The following is a 22,724-nucleotide window of genomic DNA, read 5'->3' as shown; positions in this document are numbered from 1 at the left end:
AGCATATCTGCGTCTAAATTGAAAGAAGCGTTGAGAGCGGAACACAACGCTAGCGTTTGCTCTTTGTACGTCTCAGATGATATACAGGGGGACGCGGAGAACAAATATCTTGGGACGAGAATCCACGCTATACATAACAATCGTGACCTCAGATCTACAGCTTCCGACAGAGGCTTTTATCCATTTTCAGCCGCGCCGCAAGGACGAAGACAGTTGACACCAACGCTGTTGCTCGCTCTTTGATATGAGCAGCGCAGCCGGCACGCCACTTGCCAGCGACATCAGTGCCATTGCATGGAATGTCCAGGCGACGCCGACTCTTTCGATGAGAGCCTGAAGCACAATAGCCATAACTGTGGCCCCCAGGCCCCTGCTAAGCTTCACCAGGCCATTTGCAGTTCCCAGACGGTTGCTGAACCATTGCACCGGCAGGCTATTTGACATTGTGTACATCAGAGCTCCACTAAAACCGTACAGGGCCCCAGACACAAACATTCCGCTGACATTGTTGACGGCCAAACCGCCAATTATGTTACTGATTGTAAGCAGCAGGATCCCAGTCAAGGTGCTCCATTGGGCTCCGATCAGTTGCGCGAGTCGAATACAGACCAGGCCTAAGGCAACTGTCAGGGCAGTTCCAAGGGAGCCGGCAAAGGACAATGTGCTGGCTGGTGTATCTGTCATCTTGGTCTGTATCAGGCCAGCCTGAAGTATTCCCCATGACCCAGACCAAGCATTGACCCTGAATGTCTGGACAAAACATGCAAAAACCACTATCCATCCGTAGCCACCATCGGGAATTGCTTCCACTGAGCGTGATGCGGAGGATGGGCCGAATGCCTCACCTTCACTTTGATCTCTGTCTCTAGTGAGGTCTGTTGGTGGTAAAGTCTGGAGGATGGCCTCTGATCTGGCTGATGTCTCCATACCGTTAGACCTCGTGAGGGCTAGAGCAAAATTCCTGTAAGTTTAATGGCCGTCCTTAAGAACACCTTCTAGAGAGAAGTAGTGGTCATACACATGCCTGTGTTGTCACCAAAAGGATATTGGCAAAAATGTCATCATGTCAAGAAGAGCTGTATGGCATGTGGGCAGCTAGGTAATGGAATTTGAGGAGAGCGAGGTATCAGATATCCAACCAATTTTGGGGGCCATCACGGTGATATCCCTAGACAGGGAAGCGATTCGCTGATTTAGTATCAGCCTCCAGACCTAGCAAACCATGATTCATGTTTATAGGATCAGACGGACCGTTAGTTCTATCTGAATACAACCTAGTATACATGAGCAGCTGATCTATGCATGTTGTGTAATGATTATGAACGAAAATTTCTGTATATAGTAGGCAGGAACTTGTACTCAATCTCAAGCTATACAATTCTGAGGATTATATAACACGACGTAGATGGAATTTCACAGAGAAGAATAGATAGCATCTTACAGCATACCTTAACCATTAATATCATCAAAGAAAATATAATCAAACAGACCATTTGAGAACACTCTCTTCAGATCCTGCCTTTGCCAACCTTGCGCCTGACCAATCTGTGTAAGCACATTATTAAATTTGGGGATTACATCGCCGTAGCACTCTTTCTTGAGATAATCCCGGAAGGGCTTGCCATCCACTTTTAATTGTTGCCTGTATAAGAGATGCCATTAGATAGATATCCTGGAACGAGACATTGCTGTGGGTGCAACAGTGAGAGGACGGTGCCCACCATTCTTTAGCCCAATGGGGCCGGATGTTGAGCTTTTGCCCCTTCCATTCTCTCAGCTCCATCCATTTGTCGAGGACCTCTTGCGCAAATGCATCCCAATACTCGGTTACCGATTCTAGCGTCAAGACCTCAATCGAGGCTGTTCCGAGACGATTGCCGCGCTGAGGCGCCATCAGCACATTACTGTCGCCCATGATTCGCAACTCGAGAGGCAAGCGCATTGGGCACTTGTCTGTGTGTTCGTACGCCTTGATGATTGCTTCCCACCAGGCGTGTTGGACAATGGTGAAGTCGGGTTTATCCAGGTTATCGGATTGATGAGGGAGCTGCACAAGTATATTTAGCGAATGTCTGACCTGGGAAAAAGAATAAGAGAACAAATGAGTTGATCATCTTACGGGTATCTCAAGTTCCATATCCCGGACACGCGTGTTTTGAATCGCTCTTCTGAAATGAAGCGCATCTGGGAGCCAAGCTTTGATTTCTTTGCCGGCAGGCAGGGAAGCCATGCCTAGTCTCGCTGTATTTCATAGGATTAGGTGGATTCTTGAGTATACGAGTGCCGGGTTGGAAGTTGCACTTACAAACTGCAGTAGTCCTTAACAGGGGCAGTATTTCCGCAGTATTTGTGTCTTTGGCGAGGTATTGTAGAGCCTCAATAGCAACAGCCTGAAGCCATTGCACTGCAATTTCTTCATTATCCGGATAGTCCTGCACACCTAGAGAGACTGGAGTAGTGGACCATGTATTGATCCAAACTTCGTCAGAATAGGGGAACCAGAACCATTCTGCGTAGTACTCCTCGACAGCCTTCTTCTCGAATTCCTCTTGGGCACGCCGGATCTGCTCGGGCGTACGAGGCTGCTTGAGCGGTGCAGGGACGCGCGACCGAAGGCTGTCTGGAGGCGGTATGGCATCGATCGCTGCCTGCTTCTGAGGTGTCATGGCCGCGTATGTCATCTTGTCGACTACGAGGGTGATATGGGTGACGACCCCGATCAACCCAAAGCAACCGCTGGCTGCAGAGAGAAAGTCGTCATCGGCTCGGGTGATGACCTGCAACTTACCATGCACATCCACATACTCGATGGCATAGACGAGGTCACTCAGTGTCTTATGTCTGATCCCGGCTCCGTGGCTAGGTGAATATCAGCGTGTGTGGCTTGCTTTCGTCTTCAGAAAACGGGATTTATGTCACATACCAGATCGGACCATTGCTACCACCAAAGGTAATCTCTACCATAATCACATTAAGGGGTAACGTTACTCGCTTTGTCTTTACACACCAGTATCGAAACTGCTCGTTGGTTGTCGCGCAGCCCACCCGGACTAGTGACTTGGTCGAATCTTCTTTCAAAGGGCCTAGTTCCGTGATCGAATTGAGCAATGTAGGCTTGTCCCCAAACAGAATGGGACAGAGAGGATCAAGGGATTCCACATTGGGAAGTTGTGCTGCCTGGTGTAGACTCAAAGTAGATATAAGCATACATCCCTTGTCACGAGGAAAAACTGGTGACCAAGAATGGCCTAGAAGGTATTAATTTCGGTCATCATGTAAAGCTCTACCCAAGAGACAACACGTACGATAGCCAGACACGCGAACTCCCAGGTTGTTATTTGTCGCATATAGAACGATTTGCTGTATTCCGTAATTTGTCTTCGGGACGCATGTGTAGACTGGCTGGTTCTCGACGGTTCGTCCCCAGTTACAGAACTCAGCGCCCTCATAAGTCTGTCGGGTTATTAGCAACCTGAGATCTGGACATATGGAAGAAGGGGGTGCAGAATACCAGAACTGGAGTTGAGCGCTGGGGATCCTCAAAGAGGCCTATATTAACTGTCTCTGGTGGCAGATCAGTGCGTAGGTGGAACAGTTTCTCCAGCTTGTTCTTGAACCTCTGTTCCCAAGGTTCTCGGCCACCTTCGATGTCTTGGGGGAGAGGAAGTTGAACCTGATTTGCTTTCTCCATATTCTGGAAACCCTCACGGGTTGCTCTGCTGCAGCCGAAGTCAAAGAGGTGAGCAATTTCGTGCACCCTGGAGTTTGCAGTGAACGCTTCGAGCATTTTACTCTGGTTGGGAGTACATGTTCCGAGCAGGGTGCGTCCATAGATCTTCACGAGTCGTTTTAAAGCTCTGGATGATCTGCCGAATGAAATCTTCATCAAGCACTTCGCTATCTTCTGCCCAGTTCTTCTCAAAGAGGGCATTTGGGATATTTGGGTTCGCGACTGGATCCTCGACCAGATCTTGTATCAACCTGCGAAAGAGGTCAACCCGTTCCTGGGCGGGTGGTGCAGTCTGCACCTTGGAGAAAGCGTCCTTCACAGAGCTGGGTTTATCGCCGCTGGAATCCATGGCTAGCTCTTAAAGAAATTACTTGAGTGAGGCCCAAAGAAGGCGAAAAGTTCTTGATTGAATGCTATGTTCACCAATATCTAGAAATATGTCTGCTCGGTCAGCAGGCCGAATCTCAATGTATAAATATATAAATGGTAGAGCAACGCAGACAAAGAAGGATTCAATGATCCTACATACATCCGTGATACAATCTGACGTTTTAGATGGCAAAGTCTGATCATGAGATTTAGTCAAAGGACATTTGGTACCAAACTGCCCAAGTTTCCGCATTCATCAACTCACGAACCATAATGCCGTTATTGAGCTTAACATTGTGGTGAAGCTTAAACGTGAAAGGATTGGCCTGGACAGTCTAGATTAGTCTGCTCTCTGTATCCATGGTCGAAGCCCGCGATGGTAAGGTCGTCGGGCCCACAGTGTGGTTGTCTCGATTAAGCTATGCGCCACCACCCTTAGATCTCAGCTTCTGTAGGCTGTTATTTGCCAGATCTATTGTGGGTGGTCCCCATGGGTGATCATGCCTTGGAGGCGGAATTCGGTTGTTTCAATTGTCCAGTCCTACATTAAAGCCATGAAAAAGCATAGACTAGAACCACTAAATCAATCACCATTGAGCCCTCATTCTGGCGCGTCTACTACTAATTCTGGCTGATATCCACCATCTGTAAACAACTTCAATCCACCGTCGAGATTCGCAGCCTGATAGCCAGACTGCACTAGCATTCTGTAGACCAGGTAGCCATGATAGCCTACCCTAGAGCAGACCAGTACCGGGCGGTCCTTTTCAATCTCATCCAGTCTTGACCTTAGCGAGTCGATCGGGATGTTTCGAGTGAGTGGTAGATGGCCTTGTGCAAAATGCTCTGCGGACCGCACATCAATGATCTGCCATTCATGGAGATGGCCTTGGAGGTCTTGAGGATGGACTGTATGGAGGTCCCCACGTAGCAGGTTACTTCCTACCGAGCCGGCCAGATTGACTGGATCCTTCACTGAGCCGTATTGTGGCAGGTGGGAAAGTTCGAGAGGCTCCAAGTCGAACACGGTCATCCCGGCCTGAATGGCTGTCGCTAGCACATCGATGCGGCCGTCCACGCCAGAATGTCCGACAATCTGAGCGCCCAGCAAGACGCCACTTGCTGGTTCAAAGGCCACTCTTAACGTTAGCTGGTGGGACGATGGGAAGTACCCAGCATGGTCCGGCTGGTGGATTGTCACAGATTGAGGGTCGTATCCAATCTGCTTGAGGTCGGACACTGAGAGCCCGGTGATAGCCCCTGTCAAGTGGAAGACGTGGTAGACACGGGTTCCACAGGTGCCACGGTAAGCTGTAGCTCGTTTGAAGATGTGATCCGCTGCGAGGCGACCCTGTCGATTCAAAGGTCCGCTCATGGATGACACCTGAGGCATATGGGAGATACTGTTCATAACCTCCGCCACACTGCCAACCGCATAGATGTCACGATCACTTGTCTGCATGAATGCATTGACCACAATCCCTTTCCGGACCTCAAGACCTGCGTTCTTAGCATGCCGGACTCGAGGCTCGGGTTCTGTGGCTACAACTACCAGGTCCGCGGAGAGGATAGAGCCATCGCTTACCTCCACGTAGCACAGGTCGCTGGCATCTGCTTCTGCGATCATTTGACACTCCGACCCGAGATAGATCTGGACTCCTTTCTTCATGAGCTCGTTCTGCATGATATTGGCAAAATCCGGATCAAATTCCGGACAGAGGCGGTCACCAGCCTCAACCACGCTGACACGTAGGCCGAAGCTGTACAGACTTTCCACGGCTTTGAGGCCCGCGAAGGCCCCGCCCAGGATTACTACTTCACGGCAGTCATTTTTCACCACAAAGGATCGGATGGTCTGCAGATCAGCGAGGGTATGCAACGGGAACACATTGGCTTTTCTTATACCTGCAATAGGGGGAATAGCGGGATCTGCGCCCAGCGCAAGGATCATCTTATCGTACGGTAGGTCATAGGTGGTGTCGGTCTTTCGACATCTCACGGTAACCGAATGATGCTCCCTCGAGATACTGACAAGCTCGGTACAAACCCGCACGTCCAGGTTGAATCGAGCACTGAGCCCTGCGGGGGTTTGCAGTGCGATCAGCGTATCCCTTTCAATGACACTGCCCAAGCTGTAAGGCACAAAAGAATTCGTGTAACTGATGTAGGAGGCTCGTTCAATAACGATGCTTGACGCGTTCTCATCCAGCCGCCGTGCTCGAACCGCTGCTGACATTCCCCCCCTGGCGCCACCGATGATGACCAGCCTCAACTTTTCGCCTTCAGTAGTCATCCCGCCGTCTTTGGACTTGGCTGACTATTGTCACTGTGTGCTGATTCCTGGCACAAGTATGAAAGATGCAATTTATTTCTCAACATTGTGCGGACATCCTCGCTGCAGACTAAATGTCTCGCGATCTCAACTGGACGTCAAGACGAGGAGCGGAGATTGGCATGACGTCGAAACATCGGATCCATGGATCATGGGCAATAAAGTCAACACAATAAAGTCAATGACGCCTTTGTCACAGCTGATCAGAGTCTCGGAGCCGAGGAATGTTTAGATCCCTCCCAGCCTATTGGATGAATGGAAACCTTGATGGCTATAACCCCGTTTTCTTTCGAAAGGAATGGCCTGAGCGTCGCGTCGATGAATATCTCTGCATTGCCTGTAGTACAACAAACTGAGCCTCCTTTTCGAATGACAATGCTTCCCAGGCAAGGACTGTCGTTCAAATTCGCCAGAATTAGAATTGTTACGGAATGCTAGCATTACATTTCTACGAGTGTTCAATCATTCCAGTTGCAGATACTATGAACATGTGGTGCATATACATGAGTGCTCTGCATTGTAGCAGCAGAAACTTATAGAAGAAGGAAAGGAGCAGCCAACAGGTTTTCTTTTCCCACAACGCCCTAGTATTGCACACGATTCAGTCTCTTAATCAACTGTTCAAAACCTCCAAGCGAATATGCGCGTCCTCGCTGTCATCAACTTTTGCCTCGCGACCGGTGCAGTAGGCCAACTTCAATGCGATGCCGGGGCCAACTACTGCGGCTGGTACTTGGCCAGTAACCTCGGTGAGCGTCGGAAAGATCTCTGCATGATGCAGCTGCTGACTTGCTTGCAGGATGGCCGGGCATCCCTGACACCATGGGCATCTGGGCTTGCAATAGCGACCGCTACTCGGCAGCTTATGTCGAACACTGCGCCTTCAACTGCACCGGACCGACGGCAGCATGTATCCTGCCAGCGAGTGTCGGAACCACGTCGTCCTCCTCCTCGTCCTCTTCTTCCACCACCTCCACGTGGCTGTCGTCCTCCACAACGAAGCCTGGAACGACGACTGAGGACACTGATTTCCCGAAGCTTCACTGGGGCCGTCCTGGTAATTAGAGCCAGTCGTTCGTCTGCGAAGGACAGATTTAGTCAAAATGCCACCCTTGTGCGTCCACCATAAGGTCTTTTATGTACTATGGGAACTGTGACGTGCTGTCCAAGTAATGATATATGGGTTCTTAAGCTTCAATCGAGAATTAGACCGTATGAAAATAGCGATTTGGAACCATTCTTCCAAAGGACTAGGTACTATACCTCTCTTGGAAGCGACTCGCATATAGCAAACCTTCATGAGTAGAAAGGAATAAGGAATATTATTGGCGATTTGAGTTGGGCCCACATGGATCGCTGGGGATGCAGGCGGAGGTGCCGCCAAAAACGAGATCTTGGCATCAGGTTGAAAATCAATCATGGTAATCATGGTAATAGTGGTGTCATCAGTATACGGCTAAATCATATGGTAACTTCCAAAGATCTCATGATCTCTGGAGTAGGTCTGACCTTGCCTGAACCGGCCGAGTGCGGGATCTGTCCCATCCAAGGAACCAGAGACTGACAGAGCTCGTTGGCGATTGGGCTCCAGGCTTTCGGCCTTTCTGTTGAGTATGGAGTGACCATACTTCGTTCAACCAGTGCATATGGCCTATTTTACAACCTAAATCTCCCGTTGGCTAAGGTACCGTCTGGCAGTCCCGACTTCAAATATTTCCAGTTAGGGCAGCAAGAGAGTCTTATCGCATGTCACGTGCTGATAACACGACCCTGCTCCACGCGCTTGGACGCGATGCGCGTCGTTGATACAAGCAGAATGGGACTATCTCCGCTCTGGGTTCGCATTGTCGCTTGACACCATACACACTCCTCCTTCAATGCGGAGCACTTATCACGGGCTTCGCGGAAATTCATCAATGACCAATTGATATCTCTACTATGAACATTATAATCTAGTTACATCGAACACACCATGTCAGCTCCGTCCACACCGCGGACGGCGCGCTCCGCGTCTAAGAGTGGCACACCCGTCCTCACACCAGGAAGAAAGATCAAAGCCATCCTGGCTGCATTCGATAGCGATTCAGAGGCAGACAATGGCAGCAGCAATCAGCGAACGATACGCAAGTCAGATGAAACCATGAATGACGCGGAAAGCGAAGAAGACGATGACGACGACATTGTCATGCCCAAGGGCCGGCTAGCGGCTCGCATGCAAGCTCAGAATCAGACAAGCGCCAGTCCGCCGGTGACGGGACAAACGGCATTCGACCGTGTTTCGAAATTCTTACGAGCCGAAAGAGCGCAATCTAAGGAAGGCGAGCAAGCGCGTCATGAATCTGCTTCTGCTTCGGAGGACGAGGATGATCTTCCTACGGCTGGCCCTAGGAGGAGGCGCAATGCAAGGAAGACACCGGAGCCAGGCGAGGACAACACGCCTCGCTCGCCATCTCGCGCTCGGTCGTTCTCTCCTCTGTTCATGTCTTCTCCCGCGCCGCAACGCAATGACGCAGTCTCAAACGACGAGGCGGACGATGACGACGAAGAGGATTTGAAAGCCGACCCTCGCGTTCGCGCGCTCATCATGCAGAAGCGGAAGGAGCGCGAAGAAAAGGAACGTCTCGAAGCGGAGAAGAAGGCGGCCCGACTGGCGCAGAGAGATCAGTTCAGCTCGGAAATTGCTTCAGTGGAGGATAGCGATGACGAAGAAGCTGGACGGAAGCTAACACAGAAACGGCCCGCTGCTCGTAAGGCTAGCAAAAAAGCTTTGGAAGAGATGAATCGGGAAACGCAGAGAATCAGCAGGAATATGCAGCTGGCTCATCAGGCGCAAACAAAGAAGAAGATCACCAAGGAGAGCTTCTTTGCGCGATTCAACTTCATGCAGCAGGAGGACTCGAATGTCGCAGCACAGACTGGGGAGAATTCGTCCACGACAGCTGGGTCTCAGCAATCCTCGGACAATGAGGGCCAGAAAGCCAAAGAAACGCCGCAGACTTCACCTGTTCTTGGTCCATCGGATAAGCACAAGTCCAGTGAGGTCGTGGATGAAAGTAACAAGGAAGGTGGTGCTGAGCTCGAGGTCGAAGACTTCCCTACGGTCGATGAGATGCTGTCTAGACCGCAAGGCCAACCTCAGCAAGTTACTGTTGGACGTGTAGAAGCGAAGGGAAACGAAAACAAGAGACCCCTCGAACCGGCGAAACCCGAACGAAAAGCTCTGACGCAGCCTCCCATCCGCGTGCGACTGTCCCGACAGTCCGTCGCTCAAAATCAACAGGAGGATTCAGAGGACGATCTGGAGGTGGTTACTGACCCGGCCAAATGCAGGCGTATCGCGGCGTTCGAAAATCTCCCGGCAAAGAAGATGCAGGAATCAGCGTCTATGCTCAAGCTGAAAGCATTGGCTCATCTTACTTCACCTACTCGGCGGAGTAAGACTATGAATACAGCAGAACTCTCGGCCATGCTTTTGTTACAGGCGAGGCAGCAAGCCGCCAAAGAAAGACAGGAGAGGATACAAGAGCTACGGGCTAAGGGAGTAATCATTGAGACCGCTGAAGAGCGTGCTGCTATGGAAGATGAGCTGGAAAATCTTGTCGAAAAGGCACGTCAAGAAGCCGAAGAGATTGCCAAGAAGGAGAGAGGGTCTAAAAACAAGAAAACAGAGGACGGGGATGACGACGAAGACGAAGACTTTGAGCTCTCCGGCTCTGATCAAGAAGGCTACGGCGATGGTGAGGGAGAAGAAGAAGAGGATGAAGACGACGAAGAGCACGAGCAAGGATTAATTGACTCAGAAGCTGGTGAGGATGAGGAGTCCGAGGACGAACAGACCGAAGTCATGTCGGCAGATGAGTCAGAAATGCCGGCTGCGCGGCGCAAACGACCAACTCGAGTAATCAGCGATGACGAGGACGAAGATGAAGAACAGGCACCCAAAACACCGGCCAGGCCGGCTTATTCAACAGTAAACTCAGTGGAACGGCCTCAGTTCCCTGGTATGACCTCTGACGGACTGACGATGAGCCTCACACAAGCCTTTGCTGGTACACTTGGGGCCAGTCAACCAGTTACCCAGGCAGGCTCGCCAGCTATTCCGAACTCTTTGCCTGATCCTGCACAAATCACTCACAACCGCCGGGATTCGGATTCTCAAATCATCATCAAGGATAGCCAGGAGCAGCGCGCCGAATCGACGGACATATTGGCAGGTTACACTCACTCCGAGACCCGAGTCTCCGAGTCACCAGCACCCAGAGCCATGTCACAGTTTTCTCAAATCCCTGACCCTACGCAGGATGCCGGCTTTGTACTCTCGCCCTTTGATCCGTCCAAGAGATTTCTGGAAACCCCCCATTCGACTATCGAAACCGTACTTGTGGGACAAAACGAATCCCCGAACAACACCCCTGTTCCTGACAGGAGAGCGAAGCATCTCCGGCGTGGGCGAGTAGCAAACTTGTCCATGATTGAAGAGCAAGAAGAAGGGGGATTCGAGATCGATGCCAGTGCTTTTGATGTCATGAAAAAGGCAGCGAAGAAGAAGACCCATGTTCCATTTGACCCGAAGACCAGCAAGGCCAAGGAGATTGTGGAAGATGCCGCCGAAGAATCCGATGACGAATATGCCGGTCTTGGAGGCGCTAGTGATGACGATGAAGACGAGGAAGATGCCTACGATCGACAGATGATCAACGACAATAGTGGAGAGACGGTGGACGAGAAGCAGCTGGCTGCTCTGAATGCGTACGTTCCACGCATTGATGTGTCTGAAGATGTTCACAATCTGACCTAGTTACAGGCTCCACCAGAGAAATGCGGATGAAAAACAGGTCGCCAAACTGTTGAAAGATATCACAACCGGTGCACTCCGCCGCCGGAGACATGCAGACGATGAATTCGACCTAGATGATTCGGACGATGAGCTGCTTGCGCGTCGGCGGCAAAAGCAAAGGGAGTTTGCGCGAATGCGAAAAGCTCTCCTTGCCGATGAAAAGATCGGCGAGATCGCCGAGAACCCTAAGAAAGCGGCGTTCTTCAAGGCGATCGAGGATCGCGATTCGGATGACGATGTCGGTCTCGATTTCTTGGACGATGAGCAAGATCCCGGATCACAAGAGGACTCGTCTCAAGGTGTAGCATCAGACGCACCACAGCAACAGTCGGCCGCGGACGAGAGCAAAAAGAGGAAGAGACCTCTCGAGCCCTCAGCAGAAGACATCAACAACCGTCCTCCGCCTCATTTACGTCGCAAGCCAGCGAGCGCTATATCCAAGAAGCCCGCCACTCTCGCCGAGATCCGGGAAACCGTCTCTTTCTTGACCGAGACGCCCGAGTATGACTCTTTCCACGAAGATGCGTCGATCGATGATGTGGATGAGGCACTGCACGGCGATGAAGATGACACCGGCTCAGCACAAGAGCAGCCAAAGGAAATCTTCGCTGTCCCCAGCCATCCACGCCGCACAAGAGGTCCAGTTGTTGACCGTCTTGCACTGCTCCGACAGGCATCATCCAACTCTGCCACGTCCGCTTCTTCCAGCAACCGTCTAGCATTCTTCGCCGGTGGAGGTAACGACTTGACCTTCCGTCCTCCCATGCTGCGCAAGACTACAACCAGTTCGTCTTCTAGTTCTACGTCGTCCAGGTCGGACTCGTCAAAGCGAGTCACCAAACCCGCTGTTGGAGCGTCTGTTGCCAAGAAAGGCGCGGTCAATTACTATACTGCCGCAAGAGAGAGGGAGCGTGAGCGTGAGATTCGGGCCAAGGACCGCTCTGGTGGCTCCAACATTACAGCTCTGTTGAACAAGCATGCCGCTAACCGGCTAGGTTCTCTGGGAGGCACAGGACGATGGGAGTGATTAAAGATTGTACTGAGACAAGCTACTGCGTATTGGTCTGAGTTTGTCCTGGCGTTTCATTGGGTCGAGGTCATGGGTTGGGGTCTTGAACGAGCATATCATACATAGGCTTTGATAAGAGTTTAGCGATAATCTAGTATTCCCAGCAATTGAGTTCATCTTCATTGCTTGTTGATCGAATGACATCGCTTCCCGTTATCTCCAACCTGGCACGCTAGGTGCGGTGCCTGACGGCTCAGGCAGGACCATGGTTGACTCACCACACCGGATAAACACTCGGTCCGGACCACATCGGCGTCGGCAACAAAAAAGGCACGCTTTGCCCCTCAGCAGCGGCATTCCTTATCTCAGTCTGTCTGATCTTCACACATTGGAAAGTCAGATTTTGCCAACCATGGCGCCAACAGGAGAGACTACCCTTCCCGAGCGGCCAAAGGAGACAGCTCCTCCTGCAGAGCAGAGCCCCGCCTCCGCAGGCGAAAAGCCCGTTGAAGAGAAGCCCGCCAAAGCACCCAAGCAGAAAGCTCCCAAGCAGAAGGCACCCAAGAACCCGGACGGCAAGAACAACAGCAATAACAATGGCAAGAAGGGAGGCGGCAAGCCCAAGGGCGCTAACGCCAAAGAGGCTGCGGTTGATCTGCGCTCTCTCGACCCCGAGGCCATGTTCAAGGTCGGTTTCCTCGCCGATGTATACCAGGAACGGCCCATCTCCGAGAAACACCCCAAGATCCGGACCCGTTTCCCTCCCGAGCCCAACGGCTTCCTGCATATCGGTCACAGCAAGGCGATTGCGGTCAATTTCGGCTTCGCGAAGTACCATGGCGGCGAATGCATCCTGCGCTTCGATGACACGAACCCCGAGGGGGAGGAGGAGATGTACTATCGGGGTATTGAGGATATTGTGAGCTGGCTGGGATACAAGCCTGTCCGCATTACTAATGCTAGTGACAATTTCGACCGTCTGTATGAGCTCGCGAAGGATCTGATCCGACGAGATGGCGCCTATGTGTGCCACTGCACCAAGGCTGAGATCAAGGCCCAGCGTGGCGAGGCGGATGGTGAGCGGGGCAAGGCGAGATACGCGTGCCCTCACCGGTCGCGTCCTATTGAGGAGTCGCTGCAGGAGTTTGAGGCTATGAAGGAGGGCAAGTACAAGGCTGGAGAGGCTGCGCTGCGTATGAAGATGGATTTGGACGATCCTAACCCCCAGATGTGGGATATCTTCGCGTGGCGTATTTTGGACGTCGATGAGAAGGGCCACTTCCGCACTGGTGGCCAGTGGAAGATGTATCCTACGTACGACTTTGCGCACCCTCTCTGTGATAGCATCGAGGAGATTACACACTCCCTTTGCACGGTTGAATTCGAGATGTCGCGGCAGTCTTATGAGTGGCTCAACGACAAGCTCGACGTTTACCGGCCGATGCAGCGCGAGTACGGTCGCTTGAATCTTACAGGTACCGTGCTATCGAAGCGTAAGATTATTGAGCTGGTCAAGAAGGGCTATGTGCGGGGTTGGGACGATCCTCGACTGTACACGCTGATCGCCATCCGCAGACGCGGTATTCCTCCTGGCGCCATTCTCTCCTTCGTCAACAACCTCGGTGTCACCAAGGCTACTGCCATTGTCCAGACAGTCAAGCTTGACCAGGTTGTCCGTCAGTACCTGGAGACTACCGTGCCGCGTCTGATGGTTGTTCTGGAGCCCCTCAAGGTTGTCATCTCGAACCTGCCCGACGGCTATGAGGAGATGGTGGAGGTTCCATTCTCCAAGGACCCGGCTTTCGGCTCCCACCTCGTGCCTTTCACCAAGACCGTCTACATTGAGCGCAGTGACTTCCGCGAGGAGGACTCGCCCGACTACTTCCGCCTTGCCCCCGGAAAGACCGTTGGTCTTCTGAAGGTGCCTTTCCCTATCACCGCCACCACCTTTGACAAGGACCCTCAGACCGGCGCGGTTACCTGCGTCTACGCACATTACGAAAAGCCCGAGGAAGGCTCCGACGCCCCTCCCAAGAAGACCAAGACGTATATCCACTGGGTTGGCGAGTCGGCCGCCCACAAGAGTCCCGTCAAGGCCGAAGTTCGCGCGTTCAACTCCCTCTTCAAGTCCAACGATCCCAACGCCCATCCTGACGGATTCCTGGCCGATATCAACCCCGATTCCGAGGAGATCTATGAGGGCGCCTATGTCGACATTGGATTCCACGACGTCTCCAAGTCGGCTCCCTGGCCCAAGACGAGTGGTGAGACGGGAGGCGAAGTGAGCCCCTACTCCATTCGATTCCAGGGTATGCGGACCGCATACTTCTGTGTGGATACGGAGTCGACGGCGGACAAGGTGGTCTTGAATCGCATCGTCACTTTGAAGGACACTCAGGGTAAAACCTGAGACGTATAGCTTCTCATTAAGAAAACATCTGCTTACGTTTATTTACCCTTTGGTATCTCTCGGGTGTTGCATGCATATCTAGTATGATTAATGTGGTACATGTGGTCATGAGCATAAGAGGAGCTTTGTCATGTTAGAGGCGAATATGTTGAGGCATTCTGCACTTACCTGGAATAGTGGCATTGGGTAGAATTCTCATTGCGTTTGGGTAGTCACGATGTACACATCGTGTTCATCTATATGCTTCGAGCTCTGGAATCAAATCCATAAGCGAGTGGATAGTCTTATTACCTTGCGTGTCATGGGCGACGCCCCCACGAGGAAGATAGTACCCATCCCATCCGGCATTCAAGGCAGCCTGATAGTCCTTGTCAAAGTCATCCCCAACATGGACACAAACCCAGTCGACACCCGATTCGCCCTCGTCCCCAAGCAAGCGCCGAGCCTGCCTCCTCGCCACGTCGAAGATGACCCGACTCGGCTTCTCCTCTCCCGCCTCGTAGCTGGTAATCACCAGATCGACATCATCCACTTTATCTATCGTAGACGAATCCTTGCGGTTGGCCTCCCTCTCCTCAAACCCCGGCAACCGCATACTCTCAACCCCCTGATCAGCCCGCACATCACCCACCGTCAACCCCAACGCCTTCAGCACCGCCGGAACCCGATCATCCGAATTCGAAATCACACCCACAAGCACGCGCTCAAACGGCCCAAGCCCCCGCCGCCGGCTCTTCACCGCCCTTATCACCGCAAGGAACGGGCCCACGTCGTCGAAAAGCGCATAGCCCTCGCTACCCGCGAAGCGATCAAGAAGATGCGACACCAGCGCATCGGGAACGGCACCATCGACTGAGCTGCTGCTGCTTCCCTGCCCCCTTGTCGTCAGGGCCTGCGCGAAACTCCCTCGGATGACCTCCTCCCACCACTGCCGTGGCCCGCCATACCGGCCGCGCAGGACATCCTCTCGGCCGTAGTTTGGGTGGGTCTGCGACTGTCTCTTGAATGTTGATTTGAAGGCTGCTTTGAGGCCGTCAGCTGTGATGGTTGAGCGGGGGAGGCCGAAGGCGTGCGCGGCCTCGGCGTATTGTTCAGGGACTGGGCGGCGGGGGTGGAAGACTGTGCCGAAGGCGTCGAGGGTTAGGAGGAGAGTTCGAGGCTTGCGATGGCTCATGTTTCTCCGTTGGCTTGGAATTGGTTGTGGAGAGTGTTGTTGTGTTGGGTTGGTGGTGAGATATAGTACAGCATGACTAAGCAGGGCCGTAGGGCAACACCCCCCACCTAAGCAACTCCGATATCAGGGATCCCTGGTTATAGCAACGGGCCGCAGTGGAATCATACTGGTTTATTCTACGCAATCGCTCGATATTGGCAAAATAAGTAGCCTGCTGAATTCATCTATTCGTCCTTAATACTATACTGCAGATCAAAAGGTGTACAGTTGCTTAGTGAGGTGATTGATCACCTGATTAGTCCGCCGGTATAAATTGATGGGAGCTACATGAGGCCTTCTGATTACCGCAAGAGGCAGGCAAGATGAATTCAACAAGTTCAGCAGCGTTGACAGCAGCAATTACTGCTGCAGTAGGGGCTGCTAGTGCTTCTGCTATCGTAACAACTGTCCATACGCTTCATATTCTGCAACTGAAGCAAAAAAGACGTCGTAATGAGACCAGAAAAATACGTCGCCGTCGCCCGCTGCTGACGCGTCGTCGCCCTATTTTCGCTCGTAGCGCTGGAAAGATGGCGCAATCTGGAAATCCCACTTCCGACTAGCTCGTTCTCCCTTAAAAGTCATGAAGAGACGTCGATGATATGACCACGATCATGCTTTTTGGGGTTCTGTCTCGAGATGATGAGCTGCATAGGCGTTCTCGCGCTCCTGGTCAGTCTGGCAACGGCCTCGTCCACCGTCCAATTCCCTGACAATGCCAACCACATATTCAACGCAATCCATTCGTCTATGAGACAATGGGGCTCGTCTCTCCATCACAATGGGATGTCCTTTTTTCTCGCCTCCGTGCCTGCAGGCACCCAGCTGTACCACGGCACGCACCAGCGCGATCGAGTGAATGGGACTGAATGGCTCGCCTTTGAGCCCGAACACGCGATGGTCTTTGCGAGACCGCTCGGACACGGTCGTGGGCCTCCCCCTGGCGGTCCTGATGGTCCTGACGGCCCTGGTTCTGGTGGCCCACACGGTTCTGCGTTCCAAAAGCTGCTGGGACTGGTTGGCGAGACTCAGAATGACTCTGAATCCGGAGGATGGTTGCATACATATGCGGCTGCCAAGGACCTGCGACTTGTGTATATCGACGGAATGTCCGCCGCCAAAACCTCGAACGGGACGCTAGACTCTCAGGATCGCATTTTGCTGCGGGATGCGCTGGATGACGGACAGGGGGGCGGGATGCGAGACGAAAAGCGGCGCGCGGAGACGATCTGCCGGATGGCGAGGGAGGAATGGGAGGATCGGATTGACGGGGTGATTCGTATGGAGGCCGGGTTTGAGATTATCTTATGTGATTTTGCTCGCGATTTGGACCTGCTGCAGGTGGTGCAGGTGAAACCTGATGGTAATGGCCCCGGTGGCCCGAGAGCTGGGCCTGGACGCGACCCTGACGGGGGCAAAGGGAAGGGAAAGGGGCCTGGAGGATCGGGTGGAGCGAGCCGGTGGTTGAAGGCCATTGCGGCCCGGTACAATGGGATCGGGGGACACAGGGTAGCGTTGAACTACGATCACTTTGTCACGGCGTACACCCACGGCTTGGACCTTTTCGCCTCGGCGGAGGGAGGGAGTAGTCTACCACGACTGCAGCACCTGTCGTCTGCTGAACTGGATCCCATCCGCAGGGATTTACACCGGTTGATCATGACTCACGGCACGAACGAGTCTTCATTCGACTGGCAGGCCGTCACGGATATGGTAATTGAGCGCTACGCACACGAGCTGCGGTACCTGGCTTCTGGGAAACTCTCGACTACGGAGCAGCTGCATGCGGAGCTGGAGATCATCCTTAGCCCGTTTATCGACTACAGCGACCGGAAAATTACGCTCGAAGCAGATCGATGTAGCGCGCAATTCCTGTCAGCGCGCAGTCCGACGAAAGGAGTAGCTGCACAGGCTGTCCTGTCCGTTGCTCGGACGATCTGCTCGACTCTGCTGGAGGCCTGGGGTCAGACGGACTACAGACTTGCAGTGAAGCACATTAACGATCTGGTGGAGTATCTGTCATGGACAACCTGGAAGGAATGCACTGGATGCGGCGACCATGAGATCTGTGTTGTGCCTATCTGGCCGATGGGCACAGTGGAGGATTACGAGCATCCGCAGTGCCGCGATGCGAATCAACCAAATGGGGAGGGTTCTAGATATTGGGGAGGTATGGGACCGAGATAGCTACGTTCGGATATATCCTTTAGTTCGTGTGATTACTTCGCATTTGAAGCTATATACTTCATTCTATGATAATTAACATATGATAATGCCGGGTGTATACATCCTACCAGATAGATTGATGGAATTCCCGAGCAAGGAATCAGATTATATCCGAGAATCGGGATGGATTTCTAGTTAGGACTCTATCTCCGAGAAAGCTACTGCTGTGACTCTGTGGAATGATGAAATAAGAGAAAATTGCCCCCGTGGGGAACATTTGCCGGCGTGGGGAAGAGGACAAGACTTCCTGCTTCCTGCTTTCTGCACTGATTACCGACTGCATGGAATCAAAGAACGAATAAGAGTCAGTTAAGCACCGAAATCCAGCAGAAAATCACCAATTGCCACTGAGCATTCTAGCATAGCGATCCATAATAACCGTTAGCTCACCTGTGGGACGTGGGACTGTGGGAGTTCCCGCGGAAAAGACTTCAACCGACCCATCATCATCCACGCCAAAGTCAAGGTCTGGATGAATCTGAAGACGAGGTCATTATTTAAGATATCAGACTCGCTCGAGATGCGTCTATTGTCGTAGAGTATTCAGTCTACCCTCTGAGTGTCTCTTTAGCTAATCTGCACATCCACCATGGCGCAGACACCTCAGGATCTCAAGATCGCCATCATCGGCGCAGGTGTGTCAACTTTGCATCTGAGCAAGAGTCCCTTAGAACTGGCACTAACGAGGATAGGTATGGGCGGGTTGACCTGCGCACTGGCGCTGGCCAAAGAAGGATTCAAGCACATCGATGTCTTCGAGTACGCTGCCGACCTGGGCTTCGTGGGAGCAGGCATCCAACTGGCCCCCAACATGGCGCGCGTGCTGGACCGCTTAGGTGTGTGGAAGGAGATCGAGGCTGAGGCTGTAGAGGTCAAGGACACAAGTGTGCGGGGTATGTTTCAATCATACTGCATGCTCTGCTTAGTGCTTACTGACTGGGACAGTTGGCGCTACTGATTCTGAGCTCGCGCACGTTCAACTCGGCTACATCCGCGAAACATACGGATACCCTCACATGGTCGGCCACCGGCACTCGCTGGCCAACGGCCTGTACAATGGCTGTCTGCGCTACCCCGACCAAATCAAGTTCCACTTCTCCACAGCAGCCGAGAACATCACCTCGTTCGGCCCCCGTGCAACCTTTACGGCCGTCCCCCGCGACGGCAGCGCCCCCTACCAGGTCGAGACGGACGTCCTCCTCGCCGCCGACGGCATCAAATCCAAGACGCGCGTCGCGATGCTCGAGAAGCTCGGCATCACCGCCGCCGTCAAGGACACGCAGCAGGCCGCATACCGCATCATGATCCACAGAGACCAGTGCAAGGACGACCCGGAGCTGCTTGCGCTCATCAACAGCAACCGCGTAACACGCTGGATCGGCGAGCGCCGCCACATCATCGCCTACCCGGTCTCCAACAACACCATCTACAACCTCTCCACCACCCAGCCCGACACCAACTTCGCCGCCGCCACCAACGCAACCTACACCACCAAGGGCTCCAAGTCCGCCATGCTACACGTCTTCGCCGACTTCTGCCCCCTCGTCCAGCGCATGCTCAACTACGTCCCCGAAGGCGAGGTCTGCGAGTGGAAGCTGCGCGTCCACGAGCCCCTCCCCACATGGGTCCACGAGCAGACCGCCCTCGTCGGCGACGCCTGCCACCCTACCCTGCCGCATCTGGCGCAGGGCGCTGCGCAGGCCATCGAGGACGGCGCGACGATCGCCATCGCCCTGCGCCGCATGCCAGACACCTCGCCGGCGAGCATCACCCGAGCGCTGAAGGTTTACGAGAGGGTGCGCAAGGACCGTGCGTATGCGCTCGTCGAGCTGGCGGCTGCTTCGGGGCGGGCACTGCACCTGGGTGAGGGTGCCGCCAAGGAGGAGCGCGACAAGCAGTTTGCGGCGCTGAGACAGGGTAAGGGGCCGGTGCCGGATAAGTGGGCGGATGCGGATGTGCAGCGGGAGATTTACGGGTTCGATTGTCAGAAGGTGACGGAGGAGAGGTTTGATGAGTACTTTGCGTAAGCTTTTTCTTTTCTATGACTCTGGCACTTGCTGTGTATATGTATATAGTTGCTGATGGGATAGACATCACTCTCGCGACGCCAAACTGGCATGATGATATGATTAAGCTAGATTTACTGCATATATCTTTATATCCAATCTTCTGTTCCTGTCTACTTTAGCCTTAGATCAAGATTAAGCTTCAGTAGAGCCATGTATTCGCTGGCAGTTACGGGAAGTGTCGGGCAATTCGAGCCCTAATCAGGAATTCAGCATATACATCGGCCGTCGGCAGTCGAGTCGGCCCCGCCAGAGTGCATCATCACCGTATGTTCGCGAAATTCGCACAACGCAGGGACTATCCAATGTCTCTGCCATTAGTATAGCCGATGAATGAGAAGAAATAATTACCGATAAAACTATTCTGTAGGTATAGTTGTAGTTACGTCGTTCTGGACTGCGCCTAGTTATGGCGAACAATCTACATAAATAGCTTAGTCCCACTCCACGTCGACATACCCCCACTATATGTCTAAATAAACTCTTTAAGGCACCTATGCAATCATGTTCTGAGTGTCCCGGCCTTCCTCGGTTCTGTGCTTCCTGCAGCGCAAAAGTAAAAAACTGCACGAGGTTCCTAAGGATGATCCCTGCTTGAAGTTTACGCTGGTAGCATAGTAAGTCTGATACCCACTAAGAAAGAAGCTGATTGTATAGAAAAGTTCCTACGGGGAAAGCACAGACTTTGAACGGTATGTTCTTCTTTCGTAAACGAGACGAGACGCGACGCTATGTGGATGCAGCCGCTGATATGATCAGGATGTGTTTGCTTGGGTTAAGACTCCATAGCCGTTTTATTTCAATCTAATCTAATGGTTTGTCTGTGTGCTTATTCAATTCTTAATCCAATCTAACTCCTAGTGTATGTTGCCTGGTCCAACATAACATGACACGCAAATAAACAAAAAAGAAGAATCATGGGCAAGTCGCTAACATAACACATCACACGGTCGAATAAGCAAAGGATAGATAGCATACCATGGTGTATGCCGCAAGCATGTAGAAACGCTTGTAGGTCTTGCGGTCATAAGCTGCTTTTCCCCAGCTGAACGCGCATCGAAGGCCTGAAAGAAACGCAAAAATTGAGTGCAGTAGTGCCATGATGACGGTGCCGTTGTATATCCAACGCTGGTCGGGAAGCTCCTTGTCTTGACCGTCCCTATAGAGCGTGCCAGTAATAATCAAAGGCATTACTCCAGTTCCCATAACCAAAAGAGCAGTCGCCCAGCGTAGAGCTCTATCCCATCTGGGCCCAGCAATGACTGGCAATGTCCGGCGGTTCATCTTCCTGTCCCCCTCACTATCATGGAATTCCTGCATATGGATGGTGAGCATGACCCAGGCTGAAAGGACGAGGTAAAAGTTGGTCGGCGGCAGAGGAAAGGATGGAACTTCGCTGTAGATAATCTCGTCGATCAGCCGGAACATGTTGTAGACGCCCACGGAGGCGAAGGCATTGCGGAACATAAAGTGGTTGAACTTTGGCCAGACATAACAGAAGAACGTCCAGAGCTGGTACCAGATAAAGAGGCTGCAGGCCTGGGAGCCCGCCAGGTAGTATGCCAGGAATGGACAGACGACCCAGCTGATTGACCAGCGCTTGCGACCACCGGCGACTGTGAGCAGACCAGAGGGAATGGGACGTTGAGGTTTGTTGATTCTGTCCTCCTCGACGGAGGTGACCTGGTTGACAATCTCAAAGACATAGAGATGGCAGATGAAGAGGAAGACGGTCTTTAGGAGAACAAACGAGAGCTGTAGCCAGGGGGTGCTGTCAAGTAGACTAGGAGTAGGCAGGAAGCGAGCCAGCATGCCAACGACAGGTAGCACAAGTCCCTCACGCGCGTTGGCATAAAGGAGCCGCCAGGTGACCAGCAGCTCCTGGTCAACTCCTGTGACTGGGTGTTTTCCTTGCATTCGGGCGCGAATGGCTTTGTGCTCTTCTGGAGAATTGGATCGCTGGTAAAGAGAACATTGTAAGTGTAAATGCATTGCTGAAAGATGCAGAGGTAAAGAGCCCCGGGACCATCAAACCCGGGATGGCCTATGGATACTATAACGGGCAGTGCTGATATATAGGTTGACTATGGTGGATATCACGCTGGAAGTGAATGGTGCGAAACTCATGGCGACCTTGATATAAGGTCAGCTCTGCTCAGTCCACTCCGACCGAGACATCCGAATGAAGAAACCAGGCCTTCGGTGTCCTGCCATGTCAAAATTGTGTGGTCCATTCCATCTATAGTCAAACATCATTATCTGCATGACAAATTGGTCCGTTTTGGGTATCTTTGACGTGTAGCGGTAGGTCAGCTAGAGAACGGTTGGATACTAGAAGTCGACTGTTTTTGGACAGTGGATCATGGTACTGCAGAGCGAAACAGCCTGCAATTCCATTTCTTTTGCCCATCATTAAATCCTACCAACCAGCATGGTCCTGCAATGTATGCCTGCAACGGGAGAGTGGAGGGGGCTCGAGTGGCTGCCGTTCTGCAGTTCTGTCGGTCTGCACGAGGTGCAATTCGGAAACCG

General features: G+C 52.6%; 9 protein-coding genes across 9 annotated transcripts; 5 read left to right on the top strand and 4 right to left on the bottom strand.

The window, feature by feature from the left end:
- Window positions 1–186: 186 nt before the first annotated feature.
- Asppvi_001451 (uncharacterized protein) lies at window positions 187–4,079 on the bottom strand (the record flags this gene model as incomplete). The annotated part of the gene is made up of 9 exons (XM_043297748.1): window positions 187–947; window positions 1,491–1,642; window positions 1,722–2,047; window positions 2,120–2,241; window positions 2,306–2,859; window positions 2,924–3,173; window positions 3,306–3,453; window positions 3,512–3,758; window positions 3,808–4,079. 9 exons carry the CDS (start codon window positions 4,077–4,079, stop codon window positions 187–189), a joined length of 2,832 nt encoding a protein of 943 aa, XP_043153683.1.
- Window positions 4,080–4,700: 621 nt separating this feature from the next.
- Asppvi_001450 (putative pyridine nucleotide-disulfide oxidoreductase) lies at window positions 4,701–6,392 on the bottom strand (the record flags this gene model as incomplete). The annotated part of the gene is made up of 1 exon (XM_043297747.1): window positions 4,701–6,392. One exon carries the CDS (start codon window positions 6,390–6,392, stop codon window positions 4,701–4,703), a length of 1,692 nt encoding a protein of 563 aa, XP_043153682.1.
- A 679-nt stretch (window positions 6,393–7,071) lies between these two features.
- On the top strand, window positions 7,072–7,496 carry Asppvi_001449 (uncharacterized protein; the record flags this gene model as incomplete). Its single annotated transcript, XM_043297746.1, has 2 exons — window positions 7,072–7,180; window positions 7,231–7,496. The coding sequence occupies 2 exons, from the start codon at window positions 7,072–7,074 to the stop codon at window positions 7,494–7,496; spliced, it is 375 nt and encodes a 124-aa protein (XP_043153681.1).
- Window positions 7,497–8,403: 907 nt separating this feature from the next.
- Asppvi_001448 (uncharacterized protein) lies at window positions 8,404–12,295 on the top strand (the record flags this gene model as incomplete). Its single annotated transcript, XM_043297745.1, has 2 exons — window positions 8,404–11,180; window positions 11,236–12,295. The coding sequence occupies 2 exons, from the start codon at window positions 8,404–8,406 to the stop codon at window positions 12,293–12,295; spliced, it is 3,837 nt and encodes a 1,278-aa protein (XP_043153680.1).
- Window positions 12,296–12,689: 394 nt separating this feature from the next.
- Asppvi_001447 (glutamine--tRNA ligase) lies at window positions 12,690–14,687 on the top strand (the record flags this gene model as incomplete). Its single annotated transcript, XM_043297744.1, has 1 exon — window positions 12,690–14,687. One exon carries the CDS (start codon window positions 12,690–12,692, stop codon window positions 14,685–14,687), a length of 1,998 nt encoding a protein of 665 aa, XP_043153679.1.
- A 232-nt stretch (window positions 14,688–14,919) lies between these two features.
- On the bottom strand, window positions 14,920–15,861 carry Asppvi_001446 (uncharacterized protein; the record flags this gene model as incomplete). The annotated part of the gene is made up of 1 exon (XM_043297743.1): window positions 14,920–15,861. One exon carries the CDS (start codon window positions 15,859–15,861, stop codon window positions 14,920–14,922), a length of 942 nt encoding a protein of 313 aa, XP_043153678.1.
- A 678-nt stretch (window positions 15,862–16,539) lies between these two features.
- On the top strand, window positions 16,540–18,087 carry Asppvi_001445 (uncharacterized protein; the record flags this gene model as incomplete). Its single annotated transcript, XM_043297742.1, has 1 exon — window positions 16,540–18,087. One exon carries the CDS (start codon window positions 16,540–16,542, stop codon window positions 18,085–18,087), a length of 1,548 nt encoding a protein of 515 aa, XP_043153677.1.
- A 628-nt stretch (window positions 18,088–18,715) lies between these two features.
- Window positions 18,716–20,153, top strand: Asppvi_001444 (putative monooxygenase; the record flags this gene model as incomplete). The annotated part of the gene is made up of 2 exons (XM_043297741.1): window positions 18,716–19,019; window positions 19,072–20,153. 2 exons carry the CDS (start codon window positions 18,716–18,718, stop codon window positions 20,151–20,153), a joined length of 1,386 nt encoding a protein of 461 aa, XP_043153676.1.
- Window positions 20,154–21,134: 981 nt separating this feature from the next.
- Window positions 21,135–22,184, bottom strand: Asppvi_001443 (UbiA family prenyltransferase; the record flags this gene model as incomplete). The annotated part of the gene is made up of 1 exon (XM_043297740.1): window positions 21,135–22,184. One exon carries the CDS (start codon window positions 22,182–22,184, stop codon window positions 21,135–21,137), a length of 1,050 nt encoding a protein of 349 aa, XP_043153675.1.
- Between the last annotated feature and the right edge of the window lie 540 nt (window positions 22,185–22,724).

This window comes from Aspergillus pseudoviridinutans, assembly GCF_018340605.1.
Source record: "Aspergillus pseudoviridinutans IFM 55266 DNA, scaffold_1, whole genome shotgun sequence".
Taxonomy (NCBI): Eukaryota; Fungi; Ascomycota; class Eurotiomycetes; order Eurotiales; family Aspergillaceae; genus Aspergillus; species Aspergillus pseudoviridinutans.
This window is presented reverse-complemented; position numbering and strand designations above follow the sequence as displayed.